General features: G+C 50.4%; 1 protein-coding gene across 3 annotated transcripts in view; it reads left to right on the top strand.

Annotated features, from left to right (window-relative positions):
* Nucleotides 1–217: 217 nt before the first annotated feature.
* The window catches only part of LOC119114326 (beta-1,3-galactosyltransferase 5), a 44,414-nt gene continuing 19,449 nt past the window's right edge, over nt 218–25,182 (top strand). Inside the window, exon 1 of one of the 3 annotated variants that reach the window (XM_037238522.1) lies at nt 218–565. In XM_037238522.1, coding sequence (XP_037094417.1) covers nt 546–565 — 20 coding nt within the window. In that variant the 5' untranslated portion in view covers nt 218–545. Of the gene's footprint in view, nt 566–590; nt 2,822–25,182 lie in introns of those variants that run through there. The other 2 variants (XM_037238523.1, XM_037238521.1) reach the window with 2 other exon arrangements.

Raw genomic sequence — 25,182 nt, 5'->3', positions numbered from 1 at the left:
CTCCCCCCCCCCCCCCCCTCCCACCCGGCGGGATCGGGTGCCACATTCCGCAGCCATGACCTCTGCCCGGCACTGGAGGCGGGGCGGCGCACTGCCGGCGGCGCGCGCAGCCCAGATCCCAGCGAGCGAATGACGTCAGTCCGCGTGTTGATCGATGCGCAGGAAGACCAGGCCGGGGAGCGGCGGGGGACAGGCCGACGACGTGCGAGACGGCCCAGTCGGCGTCAAAGGATCGCGGGTGAGGGGGGGAGGCCGGTGGCAGCGGGGGCGGCGGCGGCAGCTCACCCGCGCCAGCGAGACCCACCACCAGCCTTGGCGTGCCATACAGGTCGGTGGGTCTTCCGCGGACTCACACCGGACCGGCGACTGGTACCCGCGCTCGTGCCTGGCGTGTACGCCTTGTCACCGTGGTCTGCGACAGGAAGCAAGTATCATAACGTTGGATGAGGTCACGCGTTCTTAGAGGCGCCATTTGAAGCCCCGTTTAAATTTGTTGGTGAACTGAGGAGTTGCCCAGGGCGCCAGGCGCCCATCGCCAAGATAACATGCTGTCTAAAAAAATCAGGTAAGTAAAAGGGGGACGTGCTGGTGTAAAGCATAGGATGACAAGTATGGGAATCAGATTGCGGTTTTGCTTTTCTTAAGCTCGTTTTGCAGCATGTGATGGCCGCAACGTGCGTGTAATCCGGGCGTATCGCCGTTTGCACTGAACATCGCAAGTTGAGGTTTTGAGTGCGCTGCCTTTTCTTGATACGAGATATTCGTCCAGCATTCTGCTTTTAGCTGTAAGAGGCATTTCTCATTTGACACTCAGCATTTGGCCAAGTTGTAAGAAATGTCTGCCTAACACAGGACGCAGGTACAGTGAGGTATGACATCGAGAGCTACCGACGGAGTGCATTTTTACAATCCAGTCGAATCAAACCCACTATTGCTGGATGTCATCCATTCATTGTCTGCCTCTTGCTACCGATGACCGCTTCAACCAAGACTAATGCGGCAAAATCATTATGTATGATGCGGATTTAGAAGGTGAAAAAGTCACGTTTCCGCAAATCACATACTGCCGCCTGGGTGGAGCCAAAATTGTCAGTGAGGTGTAGACAAGTGCGATGACGTCTTCCAAAAGTGGCTGAGTTTGCAGCCAACCTCGGTTGGTCACTTCTTCAAATGAAGTGTAGACTCGCCTTCTTATTTCGCCTTTTCTGTTACCAACACAGTTCGGGACTGCCCAATTCGTCACATTTAAAACAAATCTTTTTCATGGTCAAACCATTCTATCGTGTCAAATCTATTGATCACCAGTTTCTAAATATATAGATCCTATCAACACATTTTGAAACCGTTCCTGGGTAAGGTTAAGAGCGATTTACCACGCAAACAAGGATAAATGAAATACAATGCGTAATAGGCATGATACAAATTTGCATTGACTCTGTTCCTTTGCAACCAAGTTTCCTCTGTTGGCCATGCCAGAAGTACCAGATATAATGGTTCCAGTGCTAATAGTCTGGTCCCGGCATTGGATCCCAGGTCTGTATCAGTCCCAAATCGAGGGTGCTGATAGTGCAGTGGCCAACGCGTATGCGCAAACCACTGCGTGTCAGAGAAACCAGAGGTGCGGAGTTCGATCCCCCTCGATGCCCGCATTTCCTACCTGGGTGAGAGACAAGATACACCATATAGCCTCAGAAGCTGAGTGCGTTTTAAAGTCCCAATGACGGCGGTGAATCCAGATGCGCGCGATTGGAAGGCCTCGAGATCTGCGGACCGATGCTATTTTTCATATTAATGGATTTTTATGATACTTTTACTGGTAGCAGGTGGAAAGCAGCAGAGAAGCTAACAGTGTTTAATGCGTACAAACACAGAATTCGTGTAACATTGTTGGTCCACTGTTCTCATATTTACTTTCGACATTTAATATACGTTGCAACGCCAAATGATTATTATATTGACGGTACTCGTTTCGAGCGATGCTGATCCTCATTAGTGGAGTGGATATATATGGCTTTATGTCCAAAATTTGTATTGCACTTTGTAAAATCTCGTAATAGCCAGCTACGTTTTGCAAATATTGTTTTTTGTGTCTGTGTTTTGGTAATGAAATAGGACAAAAGTGAAGCGCGCAGAGGACTGGATGGCGGGCATGTGTTCTGATGATTCAGTTTAAAGTGCACCAGCGCCATGACCTGGATTAGCGTCATAAGACAAACTTTTGCTTTGCAGCTGTGTCCACAGCAGTGCAGTGTTGTTGCGAATGTGTTTGGGAGTCGACGGATGTTGTATTACAGCGGTACGTTGCGGGCGCCTTGAGCCGCCCGAGTGTGCCTGGCGACGAATATCGCGAGGCCTGTTATTTCTCTACCTCACCCCTGACGGTTCGTAAAGACCTTGCGAGTTGTCCTCACTGCCAAGGCCGTCACCTCATCGCAGCCGTCATACCGCAGCGTTCACCGCATCATTCGCTGTTCTTCCCACCACCAGAACAGATTACGTCCAGAGCGGTCGGCTTACGCCAGAGCCCACAAATGTACCACGATCACTATGGCGCAGATACACGAGACATGAGATAAACGAGACCGTAAATCAAGTTGGGATTTTAACTCTCCCACATGATTCATCTTTCCTTAGAGCGAATCTACCAAAGGTCGCCTCTTCCCACTTACTTATCAAGCCCATTGGGCGGGGTTAATCGGCCCCCATACCCTCCACGCTCTGGCGTGTTCCAGCTTCCACCAATGAACCCATATTTCATCGCAGGCCACGATACTTTTCAGAAAGTTGTGGCCTTCCCGCCAGGAAGCAGCCAAATAAAGGGGTGAGATGGTGGCACGGCACTGTTTCTGTTCATGGCTGAGGTGCCTGTGCCTGTGCCTGTGCCTGTGCCTGTGCCTGTGCCTGTGCCTGTGCCTGTACCTGTATGTGATACTCACTTCAAGACTGGTCTCTTTGACTGTCCTTCGGTTGTCCTCTCTCGGCATGGGAGACAATTGCTCCATTATAGCTGGGGAAGAGGCCATAATGGGGGAAGAGGCCATCACATGTCATCAGTTACCTTTCGGATCTGGACGATGTCTCTTCATGGCCGTTTGAAGGCTTCCACAGCTTCTTTCGTCATTTTATTTGTTTGAGAGAGATTTCATGAAGAGCATGCATGATTTAAAGGCTACTCGTCTGTTTTTATATGATCTGTTTTTATATTATCTGTTTTTACATGGTCTGTTTTTATATGATCTGTTTTTATATGATCTTTGGGTGACCAGCCTGTTGGTTTCACCCATAATGCCCTAGCTTCTCTCACAAACGGTTTGAGGCTAGCAAGCAAAATTCGGTGTTGTAGGCAGTGCGTCGCCGTGCAAACACTCCATGGTGTGCTTATTCCATTCGGTTTCGTTTTTTTCGCATTCGCATTCGGTTACAATTTTCCATTTTTGAAGGCACTTTGCAACGAACTCTTTTTGGCCGTTATCCGTTTTGAGTCGGATTCCGCATCAATTTCACTAAAACAGGATCAAGCGCAAGCCTGATCCAGGCCGTTCACCGCTGACTCATGCTTTCATCACAGCCTAACAGCAGGTGCAGTGATGGCCCGCTGAGCGATCAGACGCAACGGTTCTTACTGAGGCTCATACGGCAAGCCAACGCAGCGACCGTCGATAAAGCATGCGTTTTGTTTGGACCAGTTGGTCTGTGGGGTCACGCCTTGCACCTGCTTGGAATGTTCTTCGGTAATTTAATTAATCCGTCCAGTGCCGCTCTATGATGCGCGTTCGTGTCGCGATAAAACTGAAGCAAGGTGCTTAGACTCGCCGGACATTCCATCTCGAGTGTAGACAACTGGTCAAATGAAGTGGCGCGCGTTGGTGCTGTTTGTCAGAAAGTGAACGTCACTGAAACGGTGACGTTTGCAGATACGCATTACACCAAAACGAAAACAATGCTGTATGAGACGTTTTGATTATGTATACTTTATTATACGCCTTTAATATTGGCATCGCAACGGCCTTTGAGACAGCGCGGTTCGTCGAGTGATAAAGTTTCTGGGTACGGCAAAACCATCATAGGCAGTTTTTACGTGTCTTGGAGGCGCCGAGCCCACACCAAGCCGAGAGCTTGCGTGGTAGGTCCGGTCAGGGGAGGCCACGGGTGCAGCCGCTGCCAACGGACCAGGCCACCTCAGCCTGGCCCGGACGGCGTGCCAGCTCTGGTTCACGAGGTACAACGTGTCCGCCCGCTGGTGGCCACCGTGTCGGTGCAGTGTGTCACATTGTCTGCAGCTAAAGGTTCTACGGGTACCGAAATGCCCTCACCAAGGGCCCGGAGGAGACCGAAGTAAGCAAAAGTTAATAGGGTGCATACTAATTGGTCTTTTTATGTTTGTTACATGGTTCATATTTTAAACTGCTCCACTTTAGCGAAAATAGCGTATTTCACATGCCGAAAGTTGCAAGTGATACCATCATTCAGGGTAACTTTAGCCTTTAGGGTAAGCTTAGCCAAACTGTGATTCAGACTTTAAATCCATCACGTGCATGTTATGTTTCAAAGTGGGGATTATAAACTTTACCAGCGTGATTTACGTTCTTATAAGACTAAGTTGGTACTGAACAGCAGTCATTTCACCAATCAGAAATAATTATTTTGCGGCTTCGAACACTCTTCAAAGTTCCTAAAAAATTAGGTGAATTTGATGGTACCTCTAGACAAGTAGGAAGAGCTAACACAGCAAAAATAAGCATTTCTGCATAACCTTTTAGGCGTTTACTGTCATTGCCGACTTAGTATGACACGATTTATTGGTTCCTTTTTACTGGAGCTGCGACTAAAGGTGAGGAGGAGTGGCTAAAGTTGGCATCATGCAAACCTTAGCCACCCCTGTTTCCTTAAATGGGACCCTAGGAGGTATGCTACCAGTCATTAAATAGTGGATGCACAAGTGAAACTCCACGTAATGCTCTACATAACTTTTCCATGTTTTTTTTTAGTGTCATGACCTTTCCTCATCCATGCGTTTCAGTTCCAGGTCAAAGCCCAGTCCTGATTTGCACCATGCCTCATCCTCGTCCCTGTAGAAATTATACTTTAGGAACCATTAGGAAAGCGATTGAAGATGTAAACAGTGTTATGTCTGTGAGGAAAGCGGCTCTCTTGCATGGTCTAAACTGCCAGACATTAGCAAACAAACTATCTCGCAAACATGACCAGGAACCAGGTCGTCCTTGCGCTCTAAGCGAGCCAGAAGAAAGGTACCTCGCCAAGAGGCTGATCCAGATGGCGGAATGGGGATTTCCTTATACTTTGATGGACGTAAGGATGATAGTTAAGGCCTTGACTGAAATGGCATCAAACACCCACAGTTCCTCAACAACGTGCCTGGATGGGCCTGGGCACAGAGCTTCATGCACTGGAACGACCTAACAAACCGCATGTCGAGCAACATCAAAGTGTATCGGGCGAAAGCCGACCCCGATGCGATTTAGGAGTACTTCACACACCTTGAGACATTTCTTGATGGTGTGACACCCGAGAATCTAGTCGATTACCATGAGACGGCGTTGGGTGACGATCCGAGCCGTAAGACAGTTGTTGTGAAAAGGGGCATGAAGTACCCAGGGTCCGTGAAAAGCCACAGCAAGGCTGGAGTGTCAGCGATGCTTGCTGTGAGCGCATCTGGGGAGCGTCTGCCTCCATATGTAGCATACAAGGCGCAAAATATGTGTCAGGAGTGGACAGCAGGCGGTCCATCTGGGTGCCAAGCACACATTCTCACCATCTGGGTGGTTCGATGAACAATCTTTGGAGGACCGGTTCTTCCGGATCTGTCTGCCGTATCTCCGACGGAAAAACTGGCAGGAAAGCCATCGTTGGCGATAACCTGTCGTCACATCTCTCGGAGAGGGTGATCACGACCTGCAAGGAAAACGGCATGTTCTCATCTGTCTGCTGCCGAACAGCACCCACCTAACACAGCCACTGGACGTGACCTTTTTTGGGCCGCTAAAGAGACAGTGGAGGACAGGAGACAGTGGAGACAGTGGAGTTTTTACGAAGGGGTTTGCCAACGCTTGGTTGGATTATCGGAGTTTGCCGCCAAGCCCTGTCGTTGCCAAACGTTCGTTTGCCTCATTTGCATACTGCTCGTTTGTTTGAGAGGTGAGCGCCGATCAAAAACACACGCAGCAGTTTTGCGGCTTCTTTGCCGTAGAGCTTGTGCAAAGATTGTGTTGCATGTACCGTTTGCACAGCCAAATGCAAGCAGTGATACTGACAATTAGCGAGCGGTATCCAAACACGCGGAAGCGTACTCTTTCAACCGGTCTTTGACCGGGCCCAGTAGAGACAGACCGTTAAACAGGTGAGGGAAGTGCGAATTCATGCGTGTTTCATGAACGGCCGGGCCAAATTCAAACCCAAATGTCAATATGTAGCGCAGTGACGCCCGGTCTAGGACCACATGACAGACTTAAAACCCCGCCGGCAGCGCCGCGGCGGTAGGCCAAAGCCCCGGCGCCCGCTGCCACGAGGTTGGCTCCACCGGGGCACAGGCAACGTGCGCTGCGTTGCATTTCAGGCAGTAGCTCGGTCATTGTTACGGGGCCGTCATACACGGTATTATACACGGGGCCGTCCACGATCTGCATTGTCCATTTTGCCCATTTTTCGACCTTCATCGTCCTGCCTATGCACTGCTTACGCTGAGCGACGTGAGTTCACATGTCGTGGGCCGGTGCAGGTGTGAGTTCGTATGTCGTGGGCCGGTGCAGGTGTGAGTTCACATGCCGTGGGCCGGTGCAGATATGAGTTCAGGTACTGACGCAACTGTCCAAAGCCCTCTTTCCCCACCTCAGCCGGCCCGAGAGCGTGGCACGCGCGGGTAGGCCTTGAGACACAGCCACGGGGATGGCGATGCCGGACGGTGATGGCTTAAGCTTCTGCGAGGCTTATGAAGCATCGCCACGGCGGCGGACGCCAGCGGCAAACCTTCCATTATCATCTGAACCATGTACGGGGCTGGGACCTGTTCCTAAAAACTCGCTAGAGGCGACTTGGGGCGAGAGGTGGGATCCCACGATTAATGATGTGCGGGGGAAGGGGCTATGTCACGCGGTTTCGACGCTGAACCGGGGTGGGGCTGTCACCGTGTGAGAACGGAGAGCGAAAGCTTGACCAGTATTCTTATATGTCGCTATGTGCGAATGACTAAATACAGGTGGTGGGCTGCGTTTTAACTGTTGAAGCATTTAAGCGAAGCCGGAGGCGATTTGATCGGGCGGCGACAGGGCACCCGCGCCCAGCGTCGATGAACATGACCCAGGCCGGTGACGCGCGCTTCGGCGCGGCGGCTCGTTCACTGGCCTGCGCCGGGGCTCTGTTGTTTTACCTGTTGTAGGCGGCCATAAGGATCCAGGTTGTTCCGTTATCGCCCTCACCAGTCATGCGTTACGGCGGGGCACGACGTACGGGCCGCGTCCGCATATACCTTAGTTTTGTCGGTGCCTGGAACGTCATTCTTTTCGTCAGCTCGTCGGTTCGTCTATGTCCCGCTTCCGTAATTTGTTCGATGAGTGGGGACGGTAAAGCTGTCAGCTTAACTCTGTCTGGGAATGGCAGAGCCCTCAGCTACGGTAGACCCCGTCCAGCCTGTGCGCGCGGGTTCTGCTTACAATTACGCTTCTTTCCCCTTTTAATTGGTTAATTGATCCAGCTCGCAAAGCTTTAACCAGACTGACAGATCCCTTAGTCGATTCGCATCCGGCTGTCGCTTGAACGAGGGACAAGTCGCGCAGTAACGGCAATGGCTGCGAAGAGTGACAGGCGCGAACGCACCCGAGCGGTGCGGCTCGGCTATGGTCAGGATGGACGAGCCAGACGACCGCAGTCCTGCTCTTACGGTCCGAGCGGTGCGGCTCGGCTGTGGTCGGGATGGACGAGCCAGACGACCGCAGTCCTGCTCTTACGGTCCGAGCGGTGCGGCTCGGCTGTGGTCGGGATGGAGGAGCCAGACGACCGCAGTCCAGCTCTTAAGGTCCGAGCGGTGCGGCTCGGCTGTGGTCGGGATGGACGAGCCAGACGACCGCAGTCCTGCTCTTACGCAGATAAATGTTTGAGATGGGGTGCGGGATTCGAGGGCACGGTTTGTTCTTTTTTATGAACTAGGAGACGGTCGACTCGTTTATTTGCCGCTCATTCGACCTCGGGCGTGACGGCATGAAGAGACGAAGTTCCTGGTATGCCCAGGGACCAGTTCGGACTGCGGGGATGCAGGGCTATGCACGGCGATAATTGGATCTATCTGTTGGTGTGCAACACCTCGGATGGGATCAAGACACGGCCCGTTCTCTTGTTACGTTGGATGCTAGGCCTTGTAAGCCTTTGATGGGGATGCTCGTTACGAATATAGATCCCGCCATCGATGCTTATAGGAAGGGCGACAAGGGGCCAAGCGGTCGAACAGGCCGGCCAGGCCGAGTCTCCAGAGTGCGCCGACCGTAGAGACCGTAAGGCATAAACGCAAGTCATGCAGTGCACTCGCTGTCTGCTGATGGCCTCCACCGTCCCATCAGGCGCGCTGTCTACCTCCAGGCGTCTGAGGGGCGAGATGTGGAGCGATGCCTCGCAAAGCTCACCGCGGCACGCGGAAGGCGAGAGCGCAGAAGCGCTGGAGATAACGTCTCGTTATCGGTAGGGTCTGAAAACCGGCATATGACGTCGACACGCAAGTTTTCCGAAACGGTTTGCGCGATCGCCTTGAAACCTTCACCAATCGATCCCGTGTAATGAGTCATGGAGAGGCATTATCGAAACATGACCTGAGGTCGAAACCTCGAAAACGGAAAGGGGAATTTTACATGCGAATGCAGACAGCGCAGACCTCAAAGCCTACTGGACCGATCACTGTAAAACCTTACCATTGAATGCCCCATTCCAGATTATATATCGCAGTTCCAAATTTGGTGACCATAGGTCGGGACCAAAGTCGTCAGAGTTCACAAAGTCCAAAATTCTTGTTTGCAGACAACTTAAAGCTCAGGGCCTACCGAACAGATCACTGCCAAACCTTCACCATTGTATGCCCCATACCTGATTCCCTCCCGCAGCTCCAAATTTGGCGGCCCTGTTTCGGATCAAAGGTCGTCAAACATCACAAAGTCAAAAATTCTTACTTGTAGACAACATCTAGCTTAGAATCTACCACGCTGATTGCTGCCAAACCTCAACATTTAGCATGCCACCTACCCTAATTGTCTGTTGAAGCTACAAGTATGGCACCATTAATAACTATTGCTTTTCTTTATGTTTGCTTCCAAGAAAAAGTGCGGCCTCTCGGAAAACTCGCGTGACTGCGTCACGTACCGGTTTTTGTGACCCCCGCATGGGACGGGGCGCCGCCGAGGGCCTGTGCGCGGCAGCAGGAAGCTGCGAGCGGTGGGCGTGACCAAAGGAATGTTGGGCCGTCCCGCCGTGGACGAGACGTGAGTGAGCATCGTTCATGTAGGGAGCTTGCACACTGGAGGTCAGGCGAGGGAACGGGTCGTCCAGCTTTGGTACACCGGATGCTGGCCCAGTGGCCGCGTCGGTGCCGCTTATAACAAATTAGCCTCATATGTTTTAGACAGAGCATACACGTGACCTCACTGGATGCTTGAAATGCGGTAACAACTTTAATTTAGCTCTGCGAGGACTCGCGCAGACGTCCCAATTATAATGCCAAAGCTCAAAATAAGGGAGGGGAGCGCAAAGGCGGGGATCCCACCTGTGTGCGAGCCAAGAGTGAGTGAGGGGATGTGGGCGTCAGCGGATGTGTATGCATACAGTCAATGTGGTGGGACGCCGAATGCATGAAGTCTGCGTGGATTAATTAAGGACGATGGGTCAGGAGGTCCCATGTGTTCGATGGGTCCCATTGGATGAGTCTCAGAGTCAATATCCAACGGGCCCTTGCCAATGTAATTCACCGGTTGCGTAGGATCCCTGCCAATATTGGATTACCATGACACTCTGGACGGTCAGTTCTCCCAATGCATGTGGTTCCGTCTTTGTCCCGTGTGAATATTATCATCAGCCAAATGGTGGCAGTGGGATACCGTGGTTAATTTAAGGGCACACAACATGTACGGGGGGGGGGGGGGGGAGACGGGGGCAGTCGTTCGCGGTGCCTGCCCGGACCTACCATCCCGCCAACATGCCGGTCACCCGCCTCATCCCAGCTGTGTGGCTCACACGTGTGCGTTGATGTCGGTGTCGGTGTACCTTAGTCTATATGTGTTGAGCCGTGCACGGAAAGGAGATGTTTAACATTTGAAGATGTTGAAGCAAGGATCAGATATGATGAAGCAGTCACTTTTAATTCCTGGTGTACCTTTTAAGCGGAAAGGACCGCTCTAGACAGCACAATGTTCTGTTTAGTAAATTTGCTTTTGAATGCGTCATGGTATGATAACGTCATCGCACCTTACGCAACATCGTTTGAGTTTTTTGACGCCGTTACTTCTGAAAGTCGCTCTCACAAACGCCAGATATGTACGCCTCGACAATTATATTTTTCTTGGCCTTGATCGCCGCATGGCGTGTGGAATGGCAGGATCTAAATGACGTTAATATAACGTCATTAATGCCAAGATGACTTCGAAATACTCTCCCGATGTCGCTTTCCCCATTTTCGCGGGCGCAGGGGTGGATCCAGAGGGAGGGGGTCCCCCTTGGGCCCCGAAGGGGTCCATTGGCTCCGAGGGGCCCCATAGGCGGGTGAACAGGTGGAGTTTTTTTTACACAAAACGTAACAAAACTGGTATCTCTGAACTTCCAGGCGACCAAAAACAGTTATGACCGAAAGTGAAGGGCCTATGAGAATTTAAAAAATATATATTCAGTGATTGAAAAAAAATGTAAGCTGTAAATTTTAAGCCTTATTACACTGTGTAGGGGGCCCATGCCGTTTCCGGTCGACCTATATGCGCACTTGCAGGATCATTTCGATCATTAAGGAGCATTCCACGTTGCCCTTCACTTACTTGCATTTACTCGGAGGGCATGCACTGTTGTTGGGTCTTTCCTGTCAGCGCACCGGGACATTCTTGTCAATCACGGGCCCTTCCATGGGTTTTTTCCATTCGTCAGAAAGGCTCTGTAAGCTAAAGCCGGGATAGTTTTGGTTGGTCAGGGGCCCTTTACGTGTGCCTCGGTTAACCTACCGACACACTTGCGATACGCACATGGGCCCAGTACATTGGTCTAGGGTATTTCCAATTCGCTGCCACTTGCTTAGGGCCCTGAAGTCTTGTCGGGGGCGCATCTGACGGCCTGCTTGGGCACACTCTGTTCGGGAACCCTCCACAAAAGGTGTTAAGTACTTATTTTCCGAATGGGGGGGGGGGGGGCCTACGCTCTTGTGGGGAGGCCTATCTGATAACTTGCTCGGGCACATTCGATCATTCGGGAGCCATCTACATCGGGCCCTGCCCGCGTGCTATCTGAGAAGGGCCCTGGACACTCGTCGGGGGGCGCCTCTGTTTGCCTCTTCTGCCACACTGGATTGCTCGGCGGACCCTGCACATTGGTTCTTGATGTTTAATTCTAGGACACTCTGCTCTTAATGTGGTCATCGGATAACCTATTCGGGTACACGCCATCTCTCGGGAGCCCTCCGCACCGGGTTTTGGGTGCTTCTTATTTGAATGGAGGGTCTCACACTCCTGTCGGGGCCTCTTCTGATAAGACGCTCGGACCCATTCGATCGTGGGGCACCTCTACACCTGGTTTTGGGTACTTCCTATTTAAATGGGGGGCCCTCCGCTCTTTTCGGGGGCCGTGCCTGTTAGCTGCTCTGGAGCACTTAATTATTCGGGGCTCTCTACATCGTGTCATGGATATTTCATGTTTGAGCGGAAGGCCCTACGCTCTTGCCGGGGCCCCATCTGTTAACCTGCTCGGACACACTCGAATATCTAGGGGCCCTCCACATTGTGTCTTGGGTACTTCCCACCTGAATGGAGGGCCCTACGCACTTGTCAGGGGCCCCATCTGTTTGTCTCCTCTGCTATATTGGATTGTTCGGGGGCCCTGTATATTGGGTCTTGACGTTTGAATCCGGAGCCGCACAGTCCTATTGGAGCCATATGATAATCTGCGCGGGTAATCTCCATTTTTCGGGGGCCTCCACACTGAGTTTTGGGCACTTCTTATTTTAATCGAAGGCACTACGCTCTTGTCGGGCCCCTTTTGATAACCTTCTTGGGCACAACCTGCCCCTTCCATCGTTCGAGGGACCATTTAGAGAGAGTCTTGGGTTCTTCCCACTTGAATAGAGGGCCGTACGCTCTTGTTGGGAGCTCGATCTGGTAACCTGCTCTGGCACACCCGATCGTTCGGGGGCTGTACACGTTGGATCTTGGGTAGTCCCTAGTTAAATGGAGGGCCCTACGCTCTTGACGGGGACTGTATATTTTGACCTGCTCGGGCATGCTGCATCGTCTGGGGCCCTACATATTTTGTCGTAAGCATTTCTTATTTGAATGAATGGCCCTCTGTTCACGGCGGGCCCCATCTATTAAGGTGCTCGTGCTGGTGGCGGAAGCAAGGAGGAGGGACGCGGGACCATGCCGAGGGGGGCTAAAGGCTCCGAGGGGGTCCATAAGTGGCCAAACAGACGCAGTTTTCTTAGAACAAAATTGAACGCTTTCAGACCTACAGACGACTAAGAACAAGTGCTAGCAAAAGTAAAGAGTTCACGAGCAGACGAAGTTAATACTCTCTTGATTAAAAAGGTGTTAATTGAGGGGAAGTTTCGGGGCTCATTGCGCTGTCCAGAGGCCTTACGCTGCTGCCCGGCCCCTTGTGTCCACTTGCCGTGTCAGTCTGATCGCTAAGGAGCTTTCCTTGTTGCCTTTGATCTCTTTGCATTTCCTCGTAGGGCCCAACGCTGCTATTAGGATGCTATCTGCTTCCATGCCTGGGTACTCTTGATCGTTCAGGTTTTCCTCCGTGGATTTTTCCCATTCGCCCGAAATGCTCTATACGCTTTTCCCGGGCCCCATATGCCAGGGTACATTCAATTGCTGAGGGGCCCTTCATATAAGTCTTCGGTTATTTCCACTTTCTTGGAGGGCCTCGTGCTGTTGCTGGGGCCCTTATAAGGTAAGGCGCCGAGACACTCGACGTTCAGTGGTCCTCTACCTTGATCTAAATATATTTCCATTTAATCTCATTTGCGGAGGTCTCTTCACTCGTATCGAAGCTCTTTCTGTTAACGCTCTCGCACACTCCCGATCACACAGGGGCATTAATTCATCGTCTTGGGTAATTCCCTTTTGCTCTGAGAGTCTTGTGCTCTGGGTGGGGCGACATATGTCAGCCTGCCTGAGCACTACCGATCGGTAGGGGGCCTACCTCGTTGGTCTTGGGTTCTTTTTGCTTGCTCTGACGATCCTATACTTGTTGACGCGAGCGAATTTGTCGGCCTCCTGTGGCACCCATGATCGCTCAGGTTTTGTCCAAATTGGCCTCGGTGCCTTCACCTTAGAGCAGTAGTGGAATATGCGCCGTTGAATTTTTACGCGCATTTGCCAAACGCAATTTTGCATGTCGTCGACGTCATATGTGTCATTTCCATTGCCTTTTGAGTGTGTGACACTTATCATAATAGTGCATCACGTTCTAAACATACTTTGAATGCCAGGATATGTTGTACTCCTTGAAAACAAAGTAAAACTTCTGCATTAGTCATCAGCCATCAGCTGATTACATCGCCCAGCCGGCCAGCCGTAAATATAGAAGCTACGAATTAAGTCCGTACTTGGTTTTGATGGCTGTTAGCAGCCAACTCAAGTTTATTGTACCTGTTATCTCAGAACACCTAGCCTGAAAATCATAGCATCTAACATGATCTGTAGAAAATGAGTGAGCTCTATGTGTATGCATACGTAGCACGCCAGCTTTATAGGTTTGTACACAGTAAGATGGATTTCCGATTTATCAGTTAAATAAATAGGTATATATATACATATATATATATATATGTATATATATATATATATATATATATATATATATATATATATATTACATACGATTTGTCTTAAAATGCAATGTCGGAAAAGCAAGAACATTTTTTTGGAGGGGGCCCCAAACTGCGTGGGGCCCCACAATGTTGCGTGCCCCCCCCCCCCCCGTTTGACAAAATTCTGGATCCGCCCCCGCGGCGGGCGTGTCCCCCAGAAGCTAGAGGCGCTTAGGTCTTCAGAAGGGCAAGTTGTTAACAGCACCGCAAGGTCCCCCAGATGGCTATTTCGGTTCAAAGCCCATATCATTGTGGTACATTGCATAAGACATGCGGTTCGCACGCAAGCCAATGGGCCCCTCATTCTAAATTTGCCGTTGTGACGAGGCGCGTTAGCGGCAGCTGGTGACGCGGAATGCCAGCAGCAGCCGGGCAGCCGCGCTGCGCACGCGCCCCACCATGGAAGGCCCCCTCCCCCTCCCCCTCCCCAATAATGGCAGACCGATCACATCCGGCCTTGAATACTGAACCCAACTGCCGCGGCGCGGCTGCCGCCCGGCGAGCCCGGTCGTTTCGCATACGCGGCTTTTCGCGTCGTCGCCCAGCCCCCTTGTATTTGCCGCGGCGGCTACTGCCACACGGGCGGCCCGCAGCCGTCGGTTGCGTAGCAACGGCTTGTCGCGGCCTTGCCTAGTCGGATAGAGAAGGGAGGGTGGGAAGAGGGAACAGCGGCCGGTGATGGGGGTCGCGGCCTTAGCGATGCGGCAAATACACGTACCGACAGGAGCGCTACGACATTAGTAATACGCAGCATCGCTTCAAACGTAAGAACTTGAATTGTCCTTTATTATACGCGGCATTGCTTCAGCTGCCATGATATATAGATGGCATTAGCAGCAAACAGCAAAACTTATTATAGAAACTCACATAAATTTGAGTTATACAAAACTTACAGTAAAAATCCCATGTCTTTCTTTATGTCTGCTGTTAAAACCTTGCCAGTCTGTACTTGTAAGCGATTTTACTTCTTGGGCCAGCACTGAATGCAACATTTGTACAATTAGATACAATTAGCCACGATCCATAAATTACAGCCGTCAGTTGTCCATCCCAATTTGTTTTTTAGGTTAAACCTCACCAAAATGCTGAAGGGGACGAGCACATGGGGTCACCTAGCTGGGAGACATCAGGCTGGAGGTGCCCATCCCGTGGTGTTGGAACATCATTGCTTCAGTGAATATTGAAGGCGACAGTCCACGGTGACAACAGTTCTACGCGACATTTTTTTCCTGAAAATCGTATGGTGCACTTAGCCGGAGATGAAGCCGTAGAGCGGAGGATGTCCACCGGTGAGTCAGCTGCCCCCGCCGATACAGCTGACGCCACGTCCGGTCACGTGGGCACAGCCCGCGTCCGCCCCCGGGCCTCACCAGCCGCCGGCAGCGCTCGCCCTATCGGCGCGCACGTGCTTGCCCGGCGTGGCCAATCTCAGCCGCGAGACGTGACTGATAGTGGCCGGTCGCGCCGCGTTTGCGCCGATAGGGCACGTCAGATCGGGGCGGCATTGCGTGCGGTGCGACACTGTGGTGCATGCCTTCCTGGTGTACTCGTGCGGACGTGCCGGCAGTGCCCGCGGCTGGCCGGAACACCACCGCCGCACGAGACGACCGTCGCTTGGCAGCGACGCCGGCGGCGTCCGCGGGGCCTGCTGCCGCTGCTGCGCTGGGAGTGCCGTACTGATATACATCCTCAGGCCTGTCGGCTCACCACCACACTCTTGGGTCGTCTCGGGCTTGTCGAGGAGTAGGTGAGGTAGGTAGAGGTAGGCTCCCTTGATTTGCCTTTTTCATAGCGTGGACTGATACCTCCGCTACCTCACGGAAAACAGACCAGTAGATTCGTCTCAGCGAGATCTCGCCAGTGGCCAACATTCTGTTGCGTTATGAATAACTGACCTGAGGGAGAAGGAACAAGTTACAATTTTCCTGAGTATCGAAACTTTTTGGCATGTCATGCTCTTATGTACGAAACGATGCCCATGCGCGGTAGCGACATGAAACTGAAACAAGCGTGTTTCTTCGTAAATCAGAAGAGTGTGGTTCGTGACATTGTGTGCTGAGCATATCTTACGCCGCGTTCGTTCTGTCGTGTGTACGTTTGTCAGCACTAATCATGGCCCGGCATTCGCCCTACGTCTCTTTACGGGACCACGAAGTCACGTGGTCTGTTACGTCATGCTCCGGCTGACGATGATGCCAGGATTTTTTGGTCAACCTGTTGGCATGGGGAGAAAGCGCTACCAGATTAAAAAATCCCTCTGGCTCAGGCGGGAGTTTGATTTAATGGCTCTTCCCTTGGCGTGTACGGCCGTTAGGTGAAATGGGGACGCTTGTCTCTAATTTTGGGGAAAATGCGACGTAAGATAGATAAGGAGCGACTTGAGATGCCAAGAGTACCCATGAATAGGTGAGTGGCAGGGATTGGTGTGGTGTGTGGTCGCGTTGCCTAGTAAAGTGATCGCGTTATAAATAAACTTTTAAAATGAGGGGGACGAAATTGAAAAGAATTAGGCATGGGCAGAAGCACTCGACGTACGGATAGGATAGATAACGGTAACACCAGAACAGAAGCCACACTTCCAAACACCACTTTGTACGTAGTGTGTCATAGTCGGCGATAAGTCAGAGTTAGTGTGTGGACTGAAGTAAAAAAAGGGAGGGAAATTAAAGTTAAAAATTGTGCTGTCACATCGGACGCGCTGTCAGCGCGCCTGACGTCGCGCAGTCCAGCTGGCAATGGTGCGGACGACAGCTTGAACGGGGCCTTAATGGTAAAGGACTCACGGGTGTCGATTCGTGAAAAGGATTGGTGATCAGTGTAAAAAAGAATATATATATATATATATATATATATGTATGTATATGCTATATATATGTATATATGCGTATGTACATCATTGACAGCCCATAATTTCATCGACAAAGCATATGCCTTTCAATTATTGTAAAGGAAAACATAAAGCGCTCCTCGACGCACCACTGAACAAAGTTGATTTCCCGAAGACGCTTAGGCGGGTGATCACCTGCTAAGCTTCCTTTTTTCGTCACTCATTTCAATAAACACGCGTTGCGAGTCTGCTGCAGTTGCAGTGGGGCACTGTTTCCAGTTGCTGCGAGCTGAGCCTCTGGACTAAAAACGTCCCCCTCCGACGCAGTTCTGACCTGTGTCAAACGAAACGCACCTTGTGTCAGTGTCACGCGCAATGCAGGTTGATTGTAACAGTGCTGCTGGCTGGGCTGGCTGTCCAGTTTCCGTGACATGACAATTCTGTACGCATGCTATGTGTGCGGTTAGTTTACCCACCCGCGGGATTGCTGAACTGCTGTAAAGCCAGCCTTCCTCGGATGGCGCTGACCGCTGAACTGCTGTAAAGCCAGCCTTCCTCGGATGGCGCTGACCGCTGAACTGCTGTAAAGCCAGCCTTCCTCGGATGGCGCTGACCGCTGAACTGCTGTAAAGCCAGCCTTCCTCGGATGGCGCTGACCGCTGAACTGCTGTAAAGCCAGCCTTCCTCGGATGGCGCTGACCGCTGAACTGCGGTAAAGCCAGCCTTCCTCGGATGGCGCTGACAATAATCCTACTCTCGAAGACTCCTTTACGCTCTTGTCGAAAAATACCTTTTAAAAACACCTTCGGTTTTCTGTTGTTGACAGCGACATTTATCGCCGAACATTGTAGTTTTGTTCCGTACTATGCAGCTGGTGCTGCTATATATCTGAATCGTGGTTGTTTATTATTGCTGAGTTTTGGTAGTCGAGCATGGTAGCTTTGTTTCATACGGTTTTGCTGGTTTTCCACCCGTTTTCTGTTGTTGACAGCAACATCTGTGGTCGAGCATTGTAGTTTTGTCCCATACTGTGCAGCTGGCGCTGCTGTTTGTCTGAATTGTGGTTGTTTATTATTGCTGAGTTTTGGTAGTCGAGCATGGTAACTTTGTTTCATACGGTTTTGCTGGTTTTCCACCCGTTTTCTGTTGTTGACAGCAACATCTATGGTCGAGCATTGTAGTTTTGTCCCATACTGTGCAGCTGGCGCTGCTGTTTGTCTGAATTGTGGTTGTTTATTATTGCTGAGTTTTGGTAGTCGGGCATGGAAGTTGTGTTTGATGCTGTGTTGCTGATGGTGCTGTGTACCTGAATTACGGTTGTTTGTTGTAGGTTGAGTTCTTTCACTTATGCTCACAGTCATCATTTCAAAGTATCAGGCATATTTTGCTGAATATTTGTGTTTTCTTGACTGCATCTGCATTTGTTGACTGTAGTTGTCCTGCTGGATGAGATTACATAGCTCATAATGTGACCTGTTCATGCCTGGTGTGTCTGCCCCAGTGACACAGCCATGTTTGATAAATGGTCAAAATAGCCATTTTGCTTATTTGTTTTCTGTTGCCCATTGTAGGGTTTTTGTCTAATGGCATCTACCTTATCGTTTACACTGTTACTCGTACGACCCTGAAATCGCTGCCCACTTGCTACTGGTTACGGGATGCTTCTGCACGCCTGCTGCCAAAGCTACTTTGCTGCTGCCAGGGGCTTTTTTCTGACAACATTCAGTCAACCTTTTCGGCTGGGACAATGGAGGCGAGCTGCTCGGCAGTTGCTGGTGCATTTTCCATATCCTTTTCAACCCTTATGACGTGACATTATCCAATTTTCACCCACTATCCCCTTACAAGCACACATCTTACCTTAACTTGCTCAGCTCCTGTGCACATATGTTCAAAAGTGTTACTTAAGGCTTTATTCTGACATTGAGATGTGGTTAATAATCAGTGGACTGGAAGTCAACCCAGGACCTCCAGCAACCAAGAATGTCACAATGCCGCATGTCAACATGAACAACATGACATCTCCAGGACGCCTAGACGAGCTTGCTCCCTTCATCACATACAACAGCGTTGACCTCCTGCTTCTGACTGAAACCAAACTTGACTCGCAGTTCCATCCTAGCTTGTACAATTGTGCGGCTGCCTCACCGCGTTGACAAAGCACGGGGATCGATATGTAATTGGAGGAGCAGTAAAGTTTACAAACACTCGCTGCAAAAAGACTACGGGATGTTTAACTGGAATGAGCTAAATGGATTTGGTCCACTAAGTTCAAATCATAATTTATTATGGTTTGCTGTGTCTATGTGCCAACCAATCTCTCCAGCAGCCAGTTGACAGACTTCTTAGATACCTGGTTAGATGATGTTGGTATCGCACAGGAAGATAACCCCACATCTATATTGATATTGGGAGATTTCAATACTGCAACAACTGTCTCAGTCAAGTTCACTCTACTAAACCCAGCCATATCTTTTCTCTAAAGTCAGTCTAGAATACACAGTTGGCTCACTCAATCTGACTCAGCCCATTGATAAGCCAACATGCATTACGTAAAACACAGCCAACGAGCGAGACTTGATACTGACATCTAACACAAACATCACTGCAGGCAGCGGGGTTCTCCTCACTGACTGGGACAGAGTACTTGACCACGATAGTGGCTCAGCCACAAATAAGTTCACTCAGATCATGCTCACAACAGCTGCTGAAGCCGTCCCAATAAAGATTATTAGAATGAGGGACTGTGACAAACCTTGGGTCAATGCTGCACCAAGGGGAGAGATGAGGAAAATAGACGGACTTCAGAATTTCTCAGAGGTATAAGACTGATGATCGCTGGGACCGCGGGCGGCAACGAAGAAATCTGACCACACGTATGATCAGACAACTTACGAAGAACCACTTGCAACATCAAACGAACAACCTCTGCATGTAAAGCAAAACCCACACGTGAACCATCACATTCCTTAACAAATGATAGGACGGTTACAAGCTGAGACAGTGCCACCGCTAGGAGGATTTGATGCAATGCCATTGACAGAATACTCAGATGAAACGAACCTACCAGGTAACTTTTTCATCAGGCAGTCACAACTCGCAACTGACGACCTGCTTGTCCAGGAGACCGCGCGTGCGGATCCACCACCCACGTTAGATAGCATAACTATGACAGAGGACGAAGTGCTGAGCAGCACTCAACTCCTTCGATCCAAACAAATCATGCGGTTCTAGCAATCTCCGGTAAACTTTTAAAAATGACTGTCATATTCATATAGACTCCATTCATTTGACTGTTAAGCATATCTCTAAGCCGGAGCGTTTTTCTTTCACCTGAAAAGAAGCAAAGGTTCATCCCATTTAAAAAAAACAAAGTGTCAAGCTCGGATCCTGCTAATTACAGACCAATCAGTTAACTTCCTTTTGTGACAAAGACTCTTGAAATGATTATCTCTAACAGTACCTATTAACACATAACTGAGAGTGGGCTGCTCTCTTAGAAACAAAAAGGATACCGTCCAAAATAAGCCGTGCTAAATCTGCTTATTTTTAATTAACAATCTATTTAGCGTTGGACTGAGGCAGTTACTTTTCAGGCATCTACTTGAACACAAGTAAATGATTTAACAAGATATGGCATAGAAGCCTTCTACTCAAGTGCGAGAATTATTGCGGTGTCTCAAGAACTCTCCTAAATTGGCTAGAATCATATCTGTCAGGCCGCAAAGAGGTAGTCAAGACAGGCAACAGTTTAAGCATCCCTATGATAGCACATTCTGGACGCCTGCAGGGTTTGGTTCTGGGGCCTCTCCTTGCGTGTACAGATTTTAACGACCTAGCCGACAGGACTGACAACGACATATTGTTCTTTTCCGACGATGCCTCACTATGCACAGCACAATCACACGACCCAGTGACCGCACAAGCGGCACTCTAACGCGAGTTGCAAAGTATACAACTGTTTGGTAAAGACTGGCTCATCACGTTCAACGCCACGAAAACAATTCAGCAAACATTCACCAACAGTAACGCACATAGCCCACCGCGGCTGACTTTTGATGGCTAACAAATCCTTCGTGTCACAAGCCATAAACTCCTTGGCCTGATGATATCTACTGACTTGCGCTTTCATCAGCACACTAATGGCACCATCTCCAGAATCAGTTGCGCCCGTGGGCCTCTGTACCCGCTATCACGACTTTTGCCTCGACGTATTCTCAACGATATGTACACGGTTTACATTCTTCCTTTGTCTGATTATTGAGACGTAGTATATGCCAAACTTTTGCCAACCAGCGACTCTCTTGCACTTGACAGATTACAGTACAGAGAAGTGAGACTTATTACCGGTGCACTCTACAACACACACACTCGCGCAATATTGGACGATTTTGGATGGAACACTCTCAAGTCAGGAGGAAAAGTACACAAACTAACGCTGTCCTGCGCCCTCATGCACAACCAACATCAACCGCCAAAAAACGTCACTGCACTTCTACCTGACACATGAGCACTTGCAACAGCACGTCCACTACGCAATGCAATGACAATCACATCACCACCGAACAGAGCCTCAACATGCCAAGGCTCCATCTGAGAATGGGCTGACTGTCTCATCATTCCTTGACCACGAGCAGATGGAACCAACTCTCGCTTGAAGTGTCGTCTCTCCAGTCTTTTCGTTCCTTGAAACGGCAAATGTACTAGCGCTGCAGTGCGGCTGCGCCTCCAATGTATTACAGCCATGGCATGGTATAGCCTCTCAGGCATGGTAACATCCTGGATACTGGACTGAGATTGGAAATGTCAGACCTTGATGTTCACATGTTCGAAATTCAAAATCCAGCTACACCTAGTCCCCCTTGCTTGTGTGGGTATCCATTTGAAAACCCTTAACACCTTGTATTGAACTGTCTTTGCTAAATCAGAATTTCAGTGCTATTGAAATCAGGATTTTAATGCTACGTAAAACAAATCGCATCATTCCAAACTTTTCTGAGCTCACTCACAATGAACAACTCAGCAACTCACAACAGCTCACAACAAAAGAGCAACTCACTCAAACAATCTATCTCAGAGGAAACGGTTTACAAAGTTGCACTGGCAGCAGATAGCAAAAATTTCGCCAGCTTTCCTTATTCAGACCAAACGATTCGCTTAAAAACTCCCAGCGGGCGCGGGCAGCAGACGGGCCACTGGGTGGCGTTGCCGGGCCGGGCGTCCGCCGCCGTCCCGAGACGGCTACATGTGTAAACCGGAGCGGCGGCGGACGCCTGACCCGCGTCGGCTTGCAGATCAGACTAGTGAGCTGTCGGTCGTGGGTTCCCTGGCGGCGATGACTACATTTGTTATTGTTGGGAGAGACGCTCAGATTTAAGCGCTCCGTTTATGCGCCAATCCACTCGTCATATCATCTACAGCTTCATGTCCATAATCGAAAATAAACAAATAAGAAAGCGGTGTAGCTCCCGCTGCGCTTACGCGAGTGGTGCAGTAGAGCACATTAGGCAGTAGTATTGATTACACTGTTGGACGTAAGAGACACTCAGGCATCAGAGAACGATTATACAAGATCACAACTAGGATCGTCGTGCACTAGTGCGCAACCGTATGAAGTGCTGGCGGAGGCAGGATTTCGTAGCAAATGGCACATAAGCTGTTGTACCTCATGTGTTTTCTACGGCTCGTCACATGGTCGTGCTCGCACCATCCGGTACACCACGTGCATTCTTAATGTTGGCATCCGCCAGACTCGGCAGCGGTGCGAAGTTCGGACCGACTGGCCATTCACCCGGTGCCCCATCGCAACCGGTTACCACCAAGCTCAGACCACCCATTAACCCAGAAAGATTGCTGATGTGCAGAGCAGCTGATGGGTAGGGCCTGCAAGACACTTTATTGCCATGTACAGGTCGCTCGCTGCATTAGCAATGAGGTTGGCCGGGCGGGTCAGGCCGTGGCTGGTTCCGGGTCGGTTCACGCCGCGGGGATCTTGTCCGCCCGTTTTGGCTCGCTGTCTGCACGTTATATCAACATATCGGTGTTGATGAGGTGACCAGGTGATGTCACTGCAGTGCCCAGGGACGACGGCCGTGTGTTGGATCTGGTTGGATCTGGTTGGATCCGAGAGTCGGGGATAACCACTTCAGCAGTTGTTCTCATTCCCTGGGCAAGCGGGTCACCTTGATGCAGGTGCAAGCTGGATGAGCAATACGATGTAGCAAGTAATTAAATCAGCGAACACGCTGCTTGGCATCCTCGTGCAGCCAGTTGCAGGCGAGATCGTCACCAGTAACGACCACTCGTCACGCGATGGTCATGCAAGTGTTCCAGTTACCCTGGGCATGGCTGTGCCCTCGGGGTGGATGCAGAGAAATCTGTGTGGTTCGGACAATAAATAGCTTTATGCTGTCTGTGTCCGTGCGAGTTATGTTGCCTAGAGAGTTAACCCAGGGTGAAAGCAGGCTGGTGTGCAATAAACGGTAATTTAATAGCCCCTTACGACAAATAAGTTAACTCTAATATCGCATGCACATGAATAACACAGCTGCACACAACTTGTGGATCGCTACCCCGTAAGCAATAGTTGGCAACATAAAAACAACAGAGAAGCCTGTGGCCAGTAATCAGTCACATAATATAAATTTGTTCCCAACCATCAGTAAGTCAAGAGGCTTATGTTTGAGTCCGTAAATGTCCCATTTGTCAGTGTTCAGTGGCAGGTCACGTTAATTTTTTAAGTTTCTTAAAGCTCTGGAAGCTGATGTCTGACTGTCCCATCTCCAATACCCGGCATATGTGTAGGAAGCACAGGCGCTATGCGCTTGCTATATGCCATTATGTACTTGATGTACAAAACGAAGCTTCTCTATGTGGGCAGCATCTTGAGATTAAACTGAACAGTAAGAAGCTGATAAGTGGGAGATAGCTGACTTAACCGAACTTATCAATAGCGCACAACATTGCTGCCAAATCATGTCCCCAGTTCATCATCAATCTGCACAGATCCACACATAGCATCAACACGTGGTTCTGTTTATCACGTACAGCGGCGCAGGCAGGAAGCACAGGGGGCACGTCCCCCACCCCCCCCCCCCCCGCACACCCCATTCGCCTTAGGCACTGATGATTCTTCGGGCTCCTCGGGGCCTGCGATTAAGAGTCTGATTTGAGGGTCAGGCTTGAAAGACCTTTCGGAGGTCGTATCCAGGGGCATCCAATGCCAGGCAGAGGACCCTGTGTGCTGGTCGGGGGGGGGGAGGGAGGGGGGTTGAGTAGCTGCTTTAGACCGCTACTGTAGAACAGCAAGGTGTGCTCACACGTTTTTGCGTCTCAGTCATTTTTTCCGCACCGCTGTGGTTCGGGCTGCCGAATAGCCCCGCACACTAGCCGATGCATTGGCGTGTTGCCTACGCCATATGTGAATAAGTCAATTCGGCTTTGCCATCCGAAGGCATGAGTAAAGCCAGCTGCGCGAAGAAACAGGTGCAGGGCCTAGCTGGAACTTTGCTGTCGTCTCACTACAATCGCCTTTGCCCTGTGTAGCTAGTCCCTGTCTGCTGCATGTTCATTGATGCGCCAAAATATTTGGCGTGCGGAAGACCACCGACCAAAAACCCAGACTTCCAGGCCATCGCAAAGTCGACGATTTTTCGGCAAATAAGCGCGGCGGTTCGCGGCGCCGACGGCAGCGACTTGTGCAATGTCGGACGTGTGGGAGGTTCACAACCAAACTGATGGCACATGTGGAAATGTTTCGAGTGGATATTGGTCACCGTGAGTGAGGCTTTGCGTCAGTGTCACCTTTACGGTTCGAGCTCGCTGGGTGTAGACGCCAGCGGACTGCATTCGAGATTGTGCTTGTAAAACGCGACATGGGCCTCTTCCCTGTCGTCCGCTTGCGTCGCTGTGGGCCTGAATGTGTTGGGCTGTTTGGGTGATTGTAGACGGTCCACGCGCCTGCAGGGTGTAGGTGTTTTCTCGTCGTTATTTTCCCTGGTTGCCTAAATCTGACACAACTCGTGAAAAATGCCTCAAAACCGTCGAGTCTGTGGTTTCCGCACGACCGCGCATGTACCTGAGCAAGCGTGGATTCGCGGCTTGTCTGCACGATTGTCCGTTTCTTTCTCGTCTATAGGTGCTAATTCCATTCCGTTATGAACACCCGTTGCGCAGCTGCCAGCCGCGTTTTGCCAAACATTTCGGCGATTTTTGGCAACTTTCGAATTTCGCGTTTTGCGTGTTAACACGCGCCCAGGAGGGGTTCGATTTGATCCCCGAAGGTTTTCCGTCATGG

The sequence above is a fragment of the Pollicipes pollicipes genome, unplaced genomic scaffold, assembly GCF_011947565.3.
Source record: "Pollicipes pollicipes isolate AB1234 unplaced genomic scaffold, Ppol_2.1 Scaffold_7262;HRSCAF=8765_pilon_pilon_pilon, whole genome shotgun sequence".
Lineage (NCBI taxonomy): Eukaryota > Metazoa > Arthropoda > Thecostraca > Pollicipedomorpha > Pollicipedidae > Pollicipes > Pollicipes pollicipes.
The sequence above is the reverse complement of the archived record's forward strand: the minus strand, read 5'-3'. Positions and strand labels throughout refer to the sequence as shown.